The sequence below is a fragment of the Chiroxiphia lanceolata genome, chromosome 28 (assembly GCF_009829145.1).
Source record: "Chiroxiphia lanceolata isolate bChiLan1 chromosome 28, bChiLan1.pri, whole genome shotgun sequence".
Classification (NCBI taxonomy): Eukaryota; Metazoa; Chordata; class Aves; order Passeriformes; family Pipridae; genus Chiroxiphia; species Chiroxiphia lanceolata.
Window position 1 is genome coordinate 1,113,542 of NC_045664.1, and position 12,784 is coordinate 1,126,325.

The 12,784-nt window shown below is 61.1% G+C and overlaps 2 protein-coding genes across 2 annotated transcripts; both read left to right on the plus strand.

Annotated features, from left to right (window-relative positions):
* Positions 1-154: 154 nt before the first annotated feature.
* ACTG2 (actin gamma 2, smooth muscle) lies at positions 155-6,348 on the plus strand. Its single transcript, XM_032712513.1, is given in 10 exon segments — positions 155-2,161; positions 2,950-3,122; positions 3,214-3,342; positions 3,424-3,534; positions 4,147-4,231; positions 4,327-4,488; positions 4,582-4,773; positions 5,051-5,164; positions 5,167-5,231; positions 6,092-6,348. Coding segments are annotated over 9 exon segments (1,128 nt in total). The 5' UTR covers positions 155-2,161; positions 2,950-2,996; the 3' UTR covers positions 6,236-6,348.
* An 892-nt stretch (positions 6,349-7,240) lies between these two features.
* On the plus strand, positions 7,241-12,415 carry DGUOK (deoxyguanosine kinase). The gene is given in 8 exon segments (XM_032712599.1): positions 7,241-7,328; positions 8,182-8,277; positions 8,280-8,293; positions 9,253-9,431; positions 9,885-10,027; positions 10,731-10,848; positions 10,938-11,036; positions 11,815-12,415. Coding segments are annotated over 8 exon segments (753 nt in total). The 3' UTR covers positions 11,831-12,415.
* Positions 12,416-12,784: the final 369 nt, after the last annotated feature.

The following is a 12,784-nucleotide window of genomic DNA, read 5'->3' on the forward strand; positions in this document are numbered from 1 at the left end:
GGGAGTTTTGAAATCCAGCGGTAGAGCCGGGCTTGCCCCCTGCTCGTCCCGCGTCCGTGCCGCGGGATGCCGGGCGTTCCTGAGAGCATCCCGGGCCGCCCGCGGCTCCATTGGCTGCGGGGGCGAACGTTGCCTTTTTAGGCTGCGCTGCCGCCGGGCCGGCCCGCGGGGATGGCGGGATCCCGCGGGGATGGGCGGCCTGGAGCCGACCTGCCTGTCCCCACAGATCCCGCGGGGGAGGAGTGATGGGGCTTGGAGCTGCCGAGCGGGGCCAGGGGTTGATGCTCCGCGCTTGTGCCAGCCCGGGATTCAGGGATGTCTGAGGTTTTGGGTTTATCCCCCCACCTTGGAATGCGATGGGGTCCTGCCACCAGCCCCTGGCACAGCCGTACCCTCCCCGCGTTGGTTCTCTCCAGCCTCTGCCTCCATCCAACCCCTTTTCCCACCCCCACGGCTGGGTTTGGGGTTAATTTTTGTAAGGTGGTTTGGGTTTTTTTTTTTAACAGCCTTTCTCCTCAGTGACCTCATGTCTGGCAGGATCCCAAGGGATCCGAGGTGGGATGTGAGGCAGCAGAAGGACCCCGGGGCAGAGGGTGTGGGGGGGACACCAAGTACATGACCAGGGGACAAATCCAGCCTGAGATTTCCCGGGGAAAGGGAATAACCAGGACGGAGCCATCCCTGGGGGACTGGAGGTGTGAACAGACTGGGAATGGTGGGGAGACACTGTGTCCCGTGGAGTGACAGCCCTGAGTCACTGCTCCCTCCTTCCAGGACAGAGCCATCCCTGGGGAATGTTAGAGGTGTAAAGAGTCTGGAGTGCTGGGGGGACACCGTGTTCCATGGAGTGACAGCCCAGATTCTGCTCCTTCCCCCCAGAACAGAGCCATCCCTGGGGGATGCTGGAGGTGTGAACAGTCTGGAGTGGTGGGGGAGACACTGTGTCCGGGGTGACAGCCCAGATTCTGCTCCCTCCTTCCAAGACAGAACCATCCCTACGGGGTGTTAAAGTTGTGAACAAGCTGGAGGGACACTGTGTCCCTGCCCTGCCCCACAGGGTGACAGCCCAGAGTCCTCTCCCTGCAGGACCATGGGGGACACAGGACCTTTGGATCCCTTGGTGGTGGTGGGACCTGCAGCTCCTTCCCCTGCTCCAGTGCTGGGATGTCCCTGAGCACAGGGAGCATCCCGGGACCCCTGGCCTCAGTTTCCCCTTGTGCCCCCCAAGCTCCCCGAGCTCCGGGTGGTGGTTCCTGGGCACCTCTCCTGCCTCCTGGGTGTTCCAGAGAGCTCCAGTGTGGGCCTGTTGCCCTTAAAAAGGCAGCAGGAGTTTGGGAGCTGCTGGTTGGCCTCTGCCAGGGCCACGGGCCTGGCGGCTCCACTCCCACTGCCAAGGGCTGGGGTGGCTGCGGCCCCCCCGAGCTGTGTCCAGGCAGGGGGGCACCCACAGAGCCCCGTGGAGCTCCAGGCTCATCCCACCTCCCAGATCCTCCTGGGGGCACCCACAGTGTGGGGCTGGGATTTGGACTCACAACTCCTGGCCTGGCTCAGGCTGAGGATTTAGGGAATTGAGGGGCTTTGGGACCAAAAGCCCAAAAATGGGGGTGGAGAGGAGAAAACCACAAGGAGAGGCATCTCCAAAGCACAGAATTCTGGAGATCCCGGGGAGCTGAGGCCGGGAGGAGGCGATGCACTGACCCAGGGCCTTTCCAGCAGTGCCAAATTCCCATCCCTGCTTGGGGTGTCCCCACGGTGGAGCCCCCACACCCACCTCCCCAGGGTGGGGTTTCTCCATGTTCTCCCGGGAACTGGAGTTACTTCCACCTCCCTTTTCCGAGCCTGTCACTTATAAGGATGTCTCACTTGTTTATCGGAGCGGAGCATAAAAGGAACAGACTCACAACTGGGCCGTTGCCTCCCAAAGCATCCCCACATACATTTTTCCTACAATAATTAAAGTGCTGGGTCCTACCACCAGCCCGAGGTCAATTTAATGAAATAAAACACCTTATATGGCCATATGGCCAACACACCATCACTGAGCCTATTTAGGGTCTTTGTTTAGAGAGGATCCGCCTCTGAGGTTCCTCGGGCTCGCTGGTATTTATACCCACGGCACAGCGGGGCTCGGTCCCAGAGGAAAGGAGCTCTCGCCTCTGCGGTGAGTACTGCCCTGCCCTGCCCTGCTTCCCAGCTCCTGGGAGGAGAGGGGAAGGAATAACACCCCGGGGGGGGGTTTGGGGTGCCCCAGCCCTTATGGGGCGGCCCCAGCTCAGTTTGCATGGCACAGAGGGGGTGCCAACCCCGGGGGCTTCCCAGAGGTGACAAGAGCTGGGCTGCAGCCAAGGCGGGTTGTGCTCTTCCAGAAATCCCTGGGATTTGGGATTTTTTGCTTTCTGGGCTGAGGCCCAAGGCAGGTTGTGCTCTTCCAGAAATCCATGGGATTTGGGGATTTTTGCTTCCTGGGCTCCTGCAAGGTTTTTGCTGCTTCCCTCTGGATTTGGGGGCGCATCCTCCAGTGTAGTGGGGGGAGCCCCTAGGAAGGTTTGGGTTTTTTCCCATTATTGGGAGCAGATGCAGCAGGAGGCTGCTGAGACAGAATCGGATGAGGGGGCATCACCTGACACACCTCTGCCTGCTTTTGGGGGGCACCAGCTGGGCTTGGCAACACCGGAGCTCCCCGGGGGGCTTTGGCACCGATTTTGGGCACCAGCTGGAGAAGGATGGAGAAGCAGCACCAGCGTGGAGCAGCACAGGGGGAATGAGCATCACCCCACTCCCAGCATCACCACACCGGGGTCAGACTGGGTGGCCAGCCCTCGGCACAGCTCACAGAGGACTTTGTGAGACTGCCCATTCCCAAGGACTCCAACCCTTCCAAATGGATGCAGTGCCGCGGGAGAATCCCCTCCCCCGTTCACCCTTAACGCCATTTCCCCCCGGCCCCAGCTTTTCCCCCAGGTCCCCCCTGAGCACCAACCACTCCCAGCCCCACCATGTGCGAGGAGGAAACCACTGCCCTGGTCTGTGACAATGGCTCCGGCCTCTGCAAGGCCGGCTTCGCCGGCGACGACGCCCCACGCGCCGTCTTCCCGTCCATCGTGGGGCGGCCCCGGCACCAGGTGGGTACCCAGGGGGGTGAGGGGCAGCCCCCACCCTGCTCCAACCCCTGCAATGAGGGTAACGAGGCCTTGTCTCTCCTGCTGGCTTTAGGGTGTCATGGTGGGCATGGGGCAGAAGGACAGTTACGTGGGCGACGAGGCGCAGAGCAAGAGGGGCATCCTCACGCTCAAGTACCCCATTGAGCACGGCATCATCACCAACTGGGATGACATGGAGAAGGTGAGACCCCTGGCCCTGGGATGGGGAGAGGGCACCAGCCCCAGCTTGGGTGAGGCCCCCATTGTCCTTTGCCCGCCGTAGATCTGGCACCATTCCTTCTACAACGAGCTGCGCGTGGCCCCCGAGGAGCACCCGACCCTGCTCACCGAGGCCCCCCTCAACCCCAAGGCCAACCGGGAGAAGATGACGCAGGTGAGGTGCTGAGGGTCCCCCGGGGGTGGGGATGGACCCTCGGAATCCGCAGGAAGGTCTGGGGGGGTTGGGGGGGTGGGGTGGAGGAGCAGGCGGTGGGGGCGGTTTGGTGTGGGATAAGGGCAGAGATTCTGGTGGGAAGTTCACTTGCTTATGTAGCCCCAGGGGTCTCTCCAGAGCATGGTCCTGTGGGATTTGCCACGCAAGGCGCTGCCCCACATGTTGTCCATGCCATGCACAGCCCCACATGACTCTAATGCAGTGACTCACATTTCCACGGGATGTGTTGACCCACATTTCCCACACCACACACCCACTCATGTTTTCCATGCATTTTCCATGATCCACTTGTTCTGTTCAATGCACTCACCCCCATGTCCGTGCCATCCAACCATCCACCCGTTTTTCCATGCAACGCAACAATCCCTGTGTTTTTCCATGCATTGCACTGACCCACATGTCCGTGCCATCCAACCATTCACTTGTTTTTCCATGCAGTGCAACCATCCCTGTGTTTTTCCATGCAGTGCCCTGACCCTGGGAAGGCACAGGCCCTGTGGGTCAGGGTGGGACCCCCATGCTCCCCCCTAACGCTCTCTCTCTCCCTCCCAGATCATGTTTGAAACCTTCAATGTCCCCGCCATGTACGTCGCCATCCAGGCCGTCCTCTCCCTCTACGCCTCCGGCCGCACGACCGGTGAGTCGGACACACGTTTCCCTGGGGTTTATCTGTGATGGGGAAGGCACCAAACCACCTTGGAGCCCCCTCCCTCACCTCCCTTCCCTCCCCAGGCATCGTCCTGGACTCCGGGGACGGCGTCACCCACAACGTGCCCATCTACGAGGGCTACGCGCTGCCCCACGCCATCATGCGCCTGGACCTGGCCGGGCGGGACCTCACCGACTACCTCATGAAGATCCTCACTGAGAGGGGCTACTCCTTCGTCACCACCGGTACGGGGTCAGGGAGGGGCGTTGTGGGGTCACGGGGACCCTGCGGTGCCGCGGCGGCACCGGGTTGAGCCCCTTGGCCGTCACCTCCTGCAGCCGAGCGGGAAATCGTGAGGGACATCAAGGAGAAGCTCTGCTACGTGGCCCTGGACTTCGAGAATGAGATGGCCACGGCCGCCTCCTCCTCCTCGCTGGAGAAGAGCTATGAGCTCCCTGACGGGCAGGTCATCACCATCGGCAACGAGCGCTTCCGCTGCCCCGAGACCCTCTTCCAGCCCTCCTTCATTGGTGAGCCCACCCCCCAATTCCTGGTGGTCACTCTGCATCCCCACCACCCCAAACAGCTCCTCTGGGTGCCCCCCAGAGGCGTTTTGGGGCTTTCCCAAGCGCTTTGCACCCCAAAAGGTGGGATTAACCCCAAACAGCTCCTGTGGGTGCCCCATGGAGGCGTTTTGGGGCTCCCCTAAATGGTGGGACAAACCCATGGATGGCTCTTTTGGGATGCCCGGAGGAGACAGGCGTGGGGGGGAGTCAGGGTGCTGACACAGCCCCTTCCCACCCCCAGGCATGGAATCTGCTGGGATCCACGAGACCACCTACAACTCCATCATGAAGTGCGACATCGACATCCGCAAGGACCTCTACGCCAACAACGTGCTGTCGGGCGGCACCACCATGTACCCGGCATCGCCGACCGCATGCAGAAGGAGATCACGGCACTGGCCCCCAGCACCATGAAGATCAAAGTAGGTCCTGGGGGGGCAAATTGTGGCCACCAACACAACGGGACGAGGTTCACCAAGGCCAAGGGCCGGGTCCTGCCCTTTGGCCACAACAACCCCCAGCAGCCCCACGGGCTGGGCCAGAGTGGGGGACAGAAAGGGCCCTGGGGGGACTGACTGACAGCAGCTGAACAGGAGCCAGGGGGGCCCAGGGGGGCAAGAGGCCAATGGAGCCTGGCCTGGCTCAGGAATAGTGTGGCAGCAGGAGCAGGGCAGGGATTGTGCCCCTGCCCTGGGCACTGGGGAGGCCACCCCTGGAGTGCTGGGCCCAGCTCTGGGCCCTCAGTTTGGGAAGGATGTGGAGGGGCTGGAGCAGGTGCAGAGAAGGGCAACGAGGCTGGGGAAGGGTGTGGAGCACAAGTGCTGGGAGGAGCAGCTGAGGGAGCTGGGGGGGCTCAGCCTGAGAGGAGGAGGCTCAGGGGAGACCTTCTCACTCTCTGCAGCTCCCTGCCAGGAGGGGGGAGCCGGGGGGGGTCGGGCTCTGCTGCCAGGAACCAGCAGTAGGACAAGAGGGCACAGCCTGGAGCTGCCCCAGGGCAGGTTTGGGTTGGCCATGGGGGAGAAGTTCTTCCCAGAGAGAGGGATCAGCCCTTGGAATGGGCTGCCCAGGGAGGGGGGGGAGTCCCCGTCCCTGGAGGGGTTTAAGCAGAGCCTGGATGTGGCATCAGTGCCATGGTGGGGGGGACAAGGTGGGGTTGGGTCAAGGGTTGGACTCGATGATCTCAGAGGTCTTTTCCAACCTCAGTGGTTCCATGACTCTTGTCCCAGTGCTGGTTTGGGGGGTTGGATCCAGAGGTGCACCCTGATGTCTCCTGTCCCCACAGATCATCGCCCCCCCGGAGCGCAAGTACTCGGTGTGGATCGGCGGCTCCATCCTGGCGTCCCTCTCCACCTTCCAGCAGATGTGGATCAGCAAACCCGAGTACGACGAGGCCGGACCCTCCATCGTCCACCGAAAATGCTTCTAAGCCCCTCTCCACCCTGTGGTGGCCACCCTGGCCTGGGCTGGGGGGCCCCACTCCTCCTCCTCAGCCCCTGCTGCTCCTCCTTCCCCCCCACTGCGCATTAAAAAGCCTTTTCTCCAGGGTCTGCCCCTTCTCTGGGAGATTTGGGGGTGGGGGGTGACAAGGGCATCAGGGGGAGCTGAGAGTAACAAGGGGAGGGCTGGGGGACCCCCAACCTCATGGTGGTGTCCATGAGGTCATGCTGATGGCCTTGACTCTGCCTTGATGCCCCCAACCCTGTGTCAGTGCCCTCGACCCCATGTTGGTGCCCCCAGTGTTACGTTGGGTGTCCCCAACCTTGTACTGATGCCTCCAACACCATGGTGAGGCCCTCGACCCCACGTAGGTGACCTCGACCCCTTGTTGGTGACCCCAAACCCCTGTTGATGCCTTTGACCCCATGCACATGACTCCAACCCCTTGTTGGTGACCCCAACCCAGTGTCTCAATGCCCTTGACCCCGTTGGTGACCCCAAACCCATGCTGATGACCCCAGCCCCATGCTGATGTCCTTAACCCCCATTTGGTGACCCCAAACCCATGTTGATGACCCCAGCCCCATGCTGATGTCCTTAACCCCCATTTGGTGACCCCAAACCCTGTGTTGGTGACCCCAGCCCCACGTAACTGTCCCTAACCCCATGTACGTGACTCCAGCCCTATGTCAATACCCTTGTTGGTGCCCCCAACCCCTGATGATGCTCTTGCCCCCATGTTGGTGCCCCCGACCCCACAGCGCTACATCCACCCCATTTTTGTGCCCCACCCTCTCCCTCATTGGCCGCTCATGTGGTGGGCGGAGCCTCATTTACGTAAATTACAACACTCCCCCTCCTCTCCGCCTTTCCGTGGCTGTTTCCTTCCCCCCTTCCCTTCTCCCCTTCCTCCCCTCCCCGACATTTCCTCTCCCGCCTTTCGTTCCCCCCGCCCACTTCCCGCGCGATGACGTCACGCGGCCCGCTCATTAGCATGTCATTAGCATGTGACGCGGGAAAGGCGGAAGCGGGAATGGGGCGGTGCGGGGCCGCCCTGCGCCTGGCCCTGGAGGGGAACATCGGTACGGGGGGACACGCGGGGACGGGCCGTGGCTTTGGGGGGCGAGGGGACAGGAGGATTTGGGGTGTGATGGAGGAGGGGGGGGCACAGCCCGGAGCGTCCGGGGTGCCAGTTAATGGCTGCAATTAATTAATTGTTGCTGGGGGGGGGGGTTGCGGGGAGACGGGGTGGGGGCACCCGGGCTACCCCTGTGTTTGCTGGGAGTCGGGACAGAGGGACCCCCGGGCTCACCCCGTGGTTCTGGGATGTGGGGCTGGGGGACGCCCAGGCTCACCCTGCGTTCCCGGGAGCCGGGATGGGGCCGCATTCGGGCTCGTCCCCGCCTTCCTGGGAGTCCGAGCAGGGGACACCCAGGCTCACCCCACGCTACTCGGAGCCGGGATGGGGGGACGTCCAAGCTCACCCCGTGTTACTGGGATCTGGGACAGGGGACACCCAGGCTCATCCCATGGCTCTGGTATTTGGTGGGGGGGACACCCAAGCTCATCCCGCGGTCCTGGGAGTCAGAGCAGGGGTACCCCCGGCCTCATCCCGTTTTTTCCCAGGAGCTGGGGTGGGGGACACCCAGGCTCACCCTGTGTTACCAGGACCTTGTGTGTGGGACACCCAGGCTCACCCCACATTCCCAGGAGCTGAGATGGGGGACAGCCAGCCTCAACCTGTGTCACCATGAGCCGGCACAGGGGACATCCAAGCTCACCCCACATTCCCGGGAGCCAGGATGGGGGAACACCCAGGCTCACCCTGTGTTACTGGGAGCTGGGACGAAGGAACACCCAAACTCCCTCCACATCCCAGGAGCCAGGAAGGGATGGACACCCAGGCTCACCCTGCTCTCCTCCCCCCTCCCACAGCCGTGGGGAAATCGACCTTCCTGAAGCTGCTGGGAGCCACCTTCCCGCGATGGCACCTGGTGACAGAGCCCGTGGCACAGTGGAGGAAGGTGCCGGCCGGGGCACTGCCCAGGTAACAGGAGCAGCTCCAGCTCCATCCCGGCTCCATCCTGGCACCCTGGGGAGGTGGGTGTGGGAGCTCTGCCGTGGGGACACCCGGAGGGGTGGAAATTTGGCACTGCTGGAAAGGCCCTGGGTCAGTGCATCACCTCCTCCCGGCCTCAGCTCCCCAGGATCCCTGGAATTCTGTGTTTGGAGATGCCTTTCCCTGTGGTTTTCTCTCTCTCTGCCCCCATTTTTGGGCTTTTGGTGTCCCAAAGCCCTCAATTCCCCAAATCCTCAGCCTGAGCTAGGCCAGGAGTTGTGAGTCCGAATCCCAGCCCCACACTGTGGGTGCCCCCAGCTCTCCACCCTCCCCGGGAGGATTTGGGAGGTGGGATGAGCCTGACCTCCCATGGTGCTGATTCTCTGCCTCCAACTTTCGTCCCCAGAGCAGAGACATGTTGTGTGGATGTGTTTGAGTGTCTTGTAGCAAGTCCGGGGGACATTTCCAGAGGGACCCCTCAGTCCCTGGGCATCTCTGCCTAAAGCCAGAGCCAAGGCAAGATCCTACTCATTAGCAGTGTCACCTCTGCTCTGGTTGAAATAGAGCAGTTTGGAAAACCCTGGGAAGATTGCTGATCCCTGCTCTAGTTGCTAGCCCAGCTTTGGCCCTGGTGGTACATTGCTAAATCTTTACCATGCAGTGGGACACTTTTAGGGGGAGCTCAAAGGAGACGTGCTGACCACCCCAAGTTTTCCTTCCCTTTCTGCTCAATGCAAACTTAATTTGGAGAGGGAACTGGAGGTGGCACAGAGAAGTACTGAAGGTGACTCCATCACTGTTCTGATCAAAGGCCGGGTCAGTGGGTGCTGTCCCTGGCCCCCCTGCCCCAGCACAGCCCGGGGGGTCCAGAGCCACCCCCACCCCTTGGCAGGGGGAGCAGAGCCACTGGGGCCCCCAGCCCTCATCTCACAGCTCTCCCTCTGTAGGAGTCCACGGGCTCCACCAACCTCCTCCAGATGATGTACCAGGAGCCGGCCCGCTGGTCCTACACCTTCCAGACCTTCTCGTGCATGAGCCGGCTGAAGGCGATGCTGGAGCTGCCAGAGGAGCCCCCTGGAACCCCCCACCCCGTGAGGGTCTTCGAGCGCTCCGTGTACAGCGACAGGTACCCAAAAAGGGGAGGGAGGAGGGATGAAGGGATTAAATGGGATATGGAGCATCCTGGGACCCCCAGGGTGGGCGGAGCCGCCATCCCTGTTGACACCTGGAGCGATGCTTAACTACAGGAATGTGATTCTTGGATAATTTGGGGGTTTCTGTATCCTCTGGATAATTTTGGGGGGGTTCCATCCTCGTCTGTGTCTGATGTCTCATCTACCCCACCCTCACCTGTGTTTGGTGGCAGCGTGAAGCCCTGTGGGTGGTGCTGAGCTCGGTGGGGCTGAACTGTGCTGGACACTGCACATTCCAGTCCCAAATTAGGGATTTTCACCCTAATTTAACCACCTGCAATTCCTGATTGGTGGATAAAAGGTGGAAGAATGTCTGTGAAGCCCCCTGGGCGTGGGGATGACTCGGGGATCCTGCTGCCAACGGTCCCCTCTCCCGTCCGTTCCAGGTACATCTTTGCCAAGAACCTCTTTGAGGTTGGGCACCTGAATCCTCTGGAATGGGCCATTTACCAGGACTGGCACGGCTTCCTGCTGCAGCACCTGGGCCCTCGTGCCACCCTCCATGGCTTCCTGTACCTGAGGGCAACCCCAGGTGGGTGTCCGTGGGAACAGGGATGTGGGAGGCATTTGGATCCTGGATATCTCAGCAGGCACCTGGAATTGCCCAAAATGTTGGGGTTTAGCCATAAATCGCCGCCCTGGAGGAGCAGGGCTTGCTCCTGTTCCCATGGGAATGTTGGTGGGAGTTTTGCTGTGGATTCTGGAGCAGGTTTTGGGGAGGGAGGGCTGCAGCATCTTCTGGGGTCCCTCCCATGGGAATGTCGGTGTTCTGGAATGGATTTTGGGAAGGGGGAGCTGAGCATCTTCAGGGCTCCCTCCCATGGGAATGTTGGTGAGAGTTTTACTGTGGAGTTTTCTAGGCAGATTCTGGGGAGAGAGGGCTGAGCATCTTCTGGGATCCTTCCCATGGGAATGTCAGTGGGAGTTTTAATGTGGAGTTTTCTAGAGCTGATTTTGGGGAGGGAGGGCTGAGCGTTTTCTGGGTTCCCTCCCATGGGAATGTCGGTGTTCTGGAATGGATTTTGGGAGGGCTGAACATCTTCAGAGGTCGCTCCCATGGTACTGCTTTACCTGATGCCCACATCCTTTCTTTCTCCCGTTAACCTCCCATGTCTCCCGTTAACCTTCTGTTTTCCTGGATCCCCTTAACCTCCCATCTCTCCCATTAACCTCCTCTCTCCCTCTGTCCTGTTAACATCCCCCTCTCCCGTTATCCCTGTTTCCCGGGCGGGCACAGACGTGCCTGGAGCGGCTGCGGCGGGCGCGGAGCGAGGAGGGGGGGATCCAGCTGGGATACCTGGAACAGCTCCATGCCCAGCACGAGCACTGGCTGGTGGACAAGACCACGGAGTGAGTCCCAATCCACCCCTGTCATCCAGCAGGCTCTGGGGTTTTGGGGTTGTTATCTGGGGGGTTTAACCCCTCCTGTCCGCCCCCAGGATCCACTTTGGGGACGTGCAGCGCGCGCCTGTCCTGACGCTGGACGTGGAGCAGGACTTCGAGCACGACGGGGCTGTGCAGGGGTGCTCATGGCACAGGTGAGGGGGCACAGCCGGTGCCATCCTGGTGCCCGGAGCGCTGAGAGCACCGGTGGAGCTGTGCTGGCCCCAGAGCCTCTTCTGATTTCCATGGGAAGAATCGTTCCCACCTCCTGGGTCCGAGTTGGTTGAAATCTCAGCCCCTGGCCATCCCCGGTGCCGTGATGGTGCCAGCCTGATGCCATTCCCTACACCATCCCAGTGCCATGAGGGTGTCATCCCAGTGCCATCCAAGCGCCATCCCAGTGCCATCCCTGCACCATCCCGGTGCCATCCCAGTGCCATCCCTGCACCATCCCGGTGCCATCCCAGTGCCATCCCTGCACCATCCTGGTGCCATCCCAGTGCCATCCCTGCACCATCCTGGTGCCATCCCAGTGCCATCCCTGCACTATCCTGGTGCCATCCAAGTGCCATCCCTGCACCATCCTGGTGTCACCCCAGTGCCATCCCTGCACCATCCTGGTGTCACCCCAGTGCCATCCCTGCACCGTCCTGGTGCCATCCCTACACCATCCTGGTGCCATCCCGTGCCATTCCTACACCATCCTAGTGCCATGATGGTGCCATCCCAGTGCCATCCCTACACCATCCTGGTGTCATCCCAGTGCCATCCCTGCACCATCCTGGTGCCATCCCAGTGCCATCCCTACACCATCCTGGTGCTATCCCAGTGCCATCCCTACACTCCTGGTGCTATCCCAGTGCCATGATGGTGTCATCCCAGTGCCATCCCTACACCATCCCGTGCCCCCTCTCAGCTGGATTCTCCTTGCAGGTGGAGGCCTTTGTGACGTCCCTCGGAGCCGCTGCCTCACCGTCACATCCCGATGCTCTCTGAGCACCACCTGGTACCCTCCGGAGCTGGGAAAGGGCATCACCCCCTGGAGATCCAACACCAAGGACAAGGGACAAATCCTGGTCCCCAACTGCCCCCTCAGCCATTTATTCTGGGTGAGGGGTGGATTTGAGGCGCTCTGGGGTGGTTTTAAGGCAGATCAGGGCGCGGCCGTGGGATGAGTTTTGGGGTGTCAGGGTGGACTCCCCACGCTCCCCCTGTGCTTGTGGGACCAGCTGTGACCCTGTGTTTCCCCCCATACTTGGGGGGCACGTGAGACCCGTGATCCCATGTTGCCCCTGTACTTGGGGGACCAGCTGTGACCCCATAACCCCGTGTTTCCCCCCATATCTGGTCACAGTTGTGACCCCTCCCCATCTTTTGGAATCCCCAGCTGGGGATGCTCCATAGGGTGGGTTTAATGCACTGGTTAAATTCCCATGGAAAACGATCATAGCTCATGTTTAAGTTTCCCCAACCTCTATATTTAATTATTTTATAGGTATTTTTTTTCCCTTAAATTAAAGCAAATCAATGTTGAGCTTTGTCTGTGTCTTGAACAGGGTGGGGAGGGAGTGGGGTTGGGGGGGCTCCAGAGGGGGCTGTCCATGGAGGGAACATTATTCCCTCAATTTTGGGGTGTTGTGACCCCACAGAGTGAGGGGACAGAGTCCTGGGCTCTCCTGGGTGTGGGCCAGGCTGGGCTGGGCTTGGGGGAAAACTGAGGGGATTTGGCACCTGCTGGGTGGGTTTTGCTGAGAGGGGTTAGTCTTTAGGGGGACACCTGAAGGGGGGTGGGGGATGGTGGGCAGCCCCCTGCCTTTAGAGGGGCTGCAGTGGGTGTGTGATCCTCCATAACACAGGGGGGGCACCTGCCCTGGGGTAGTGGGGGGGAGCTCTGGAGTCAGGA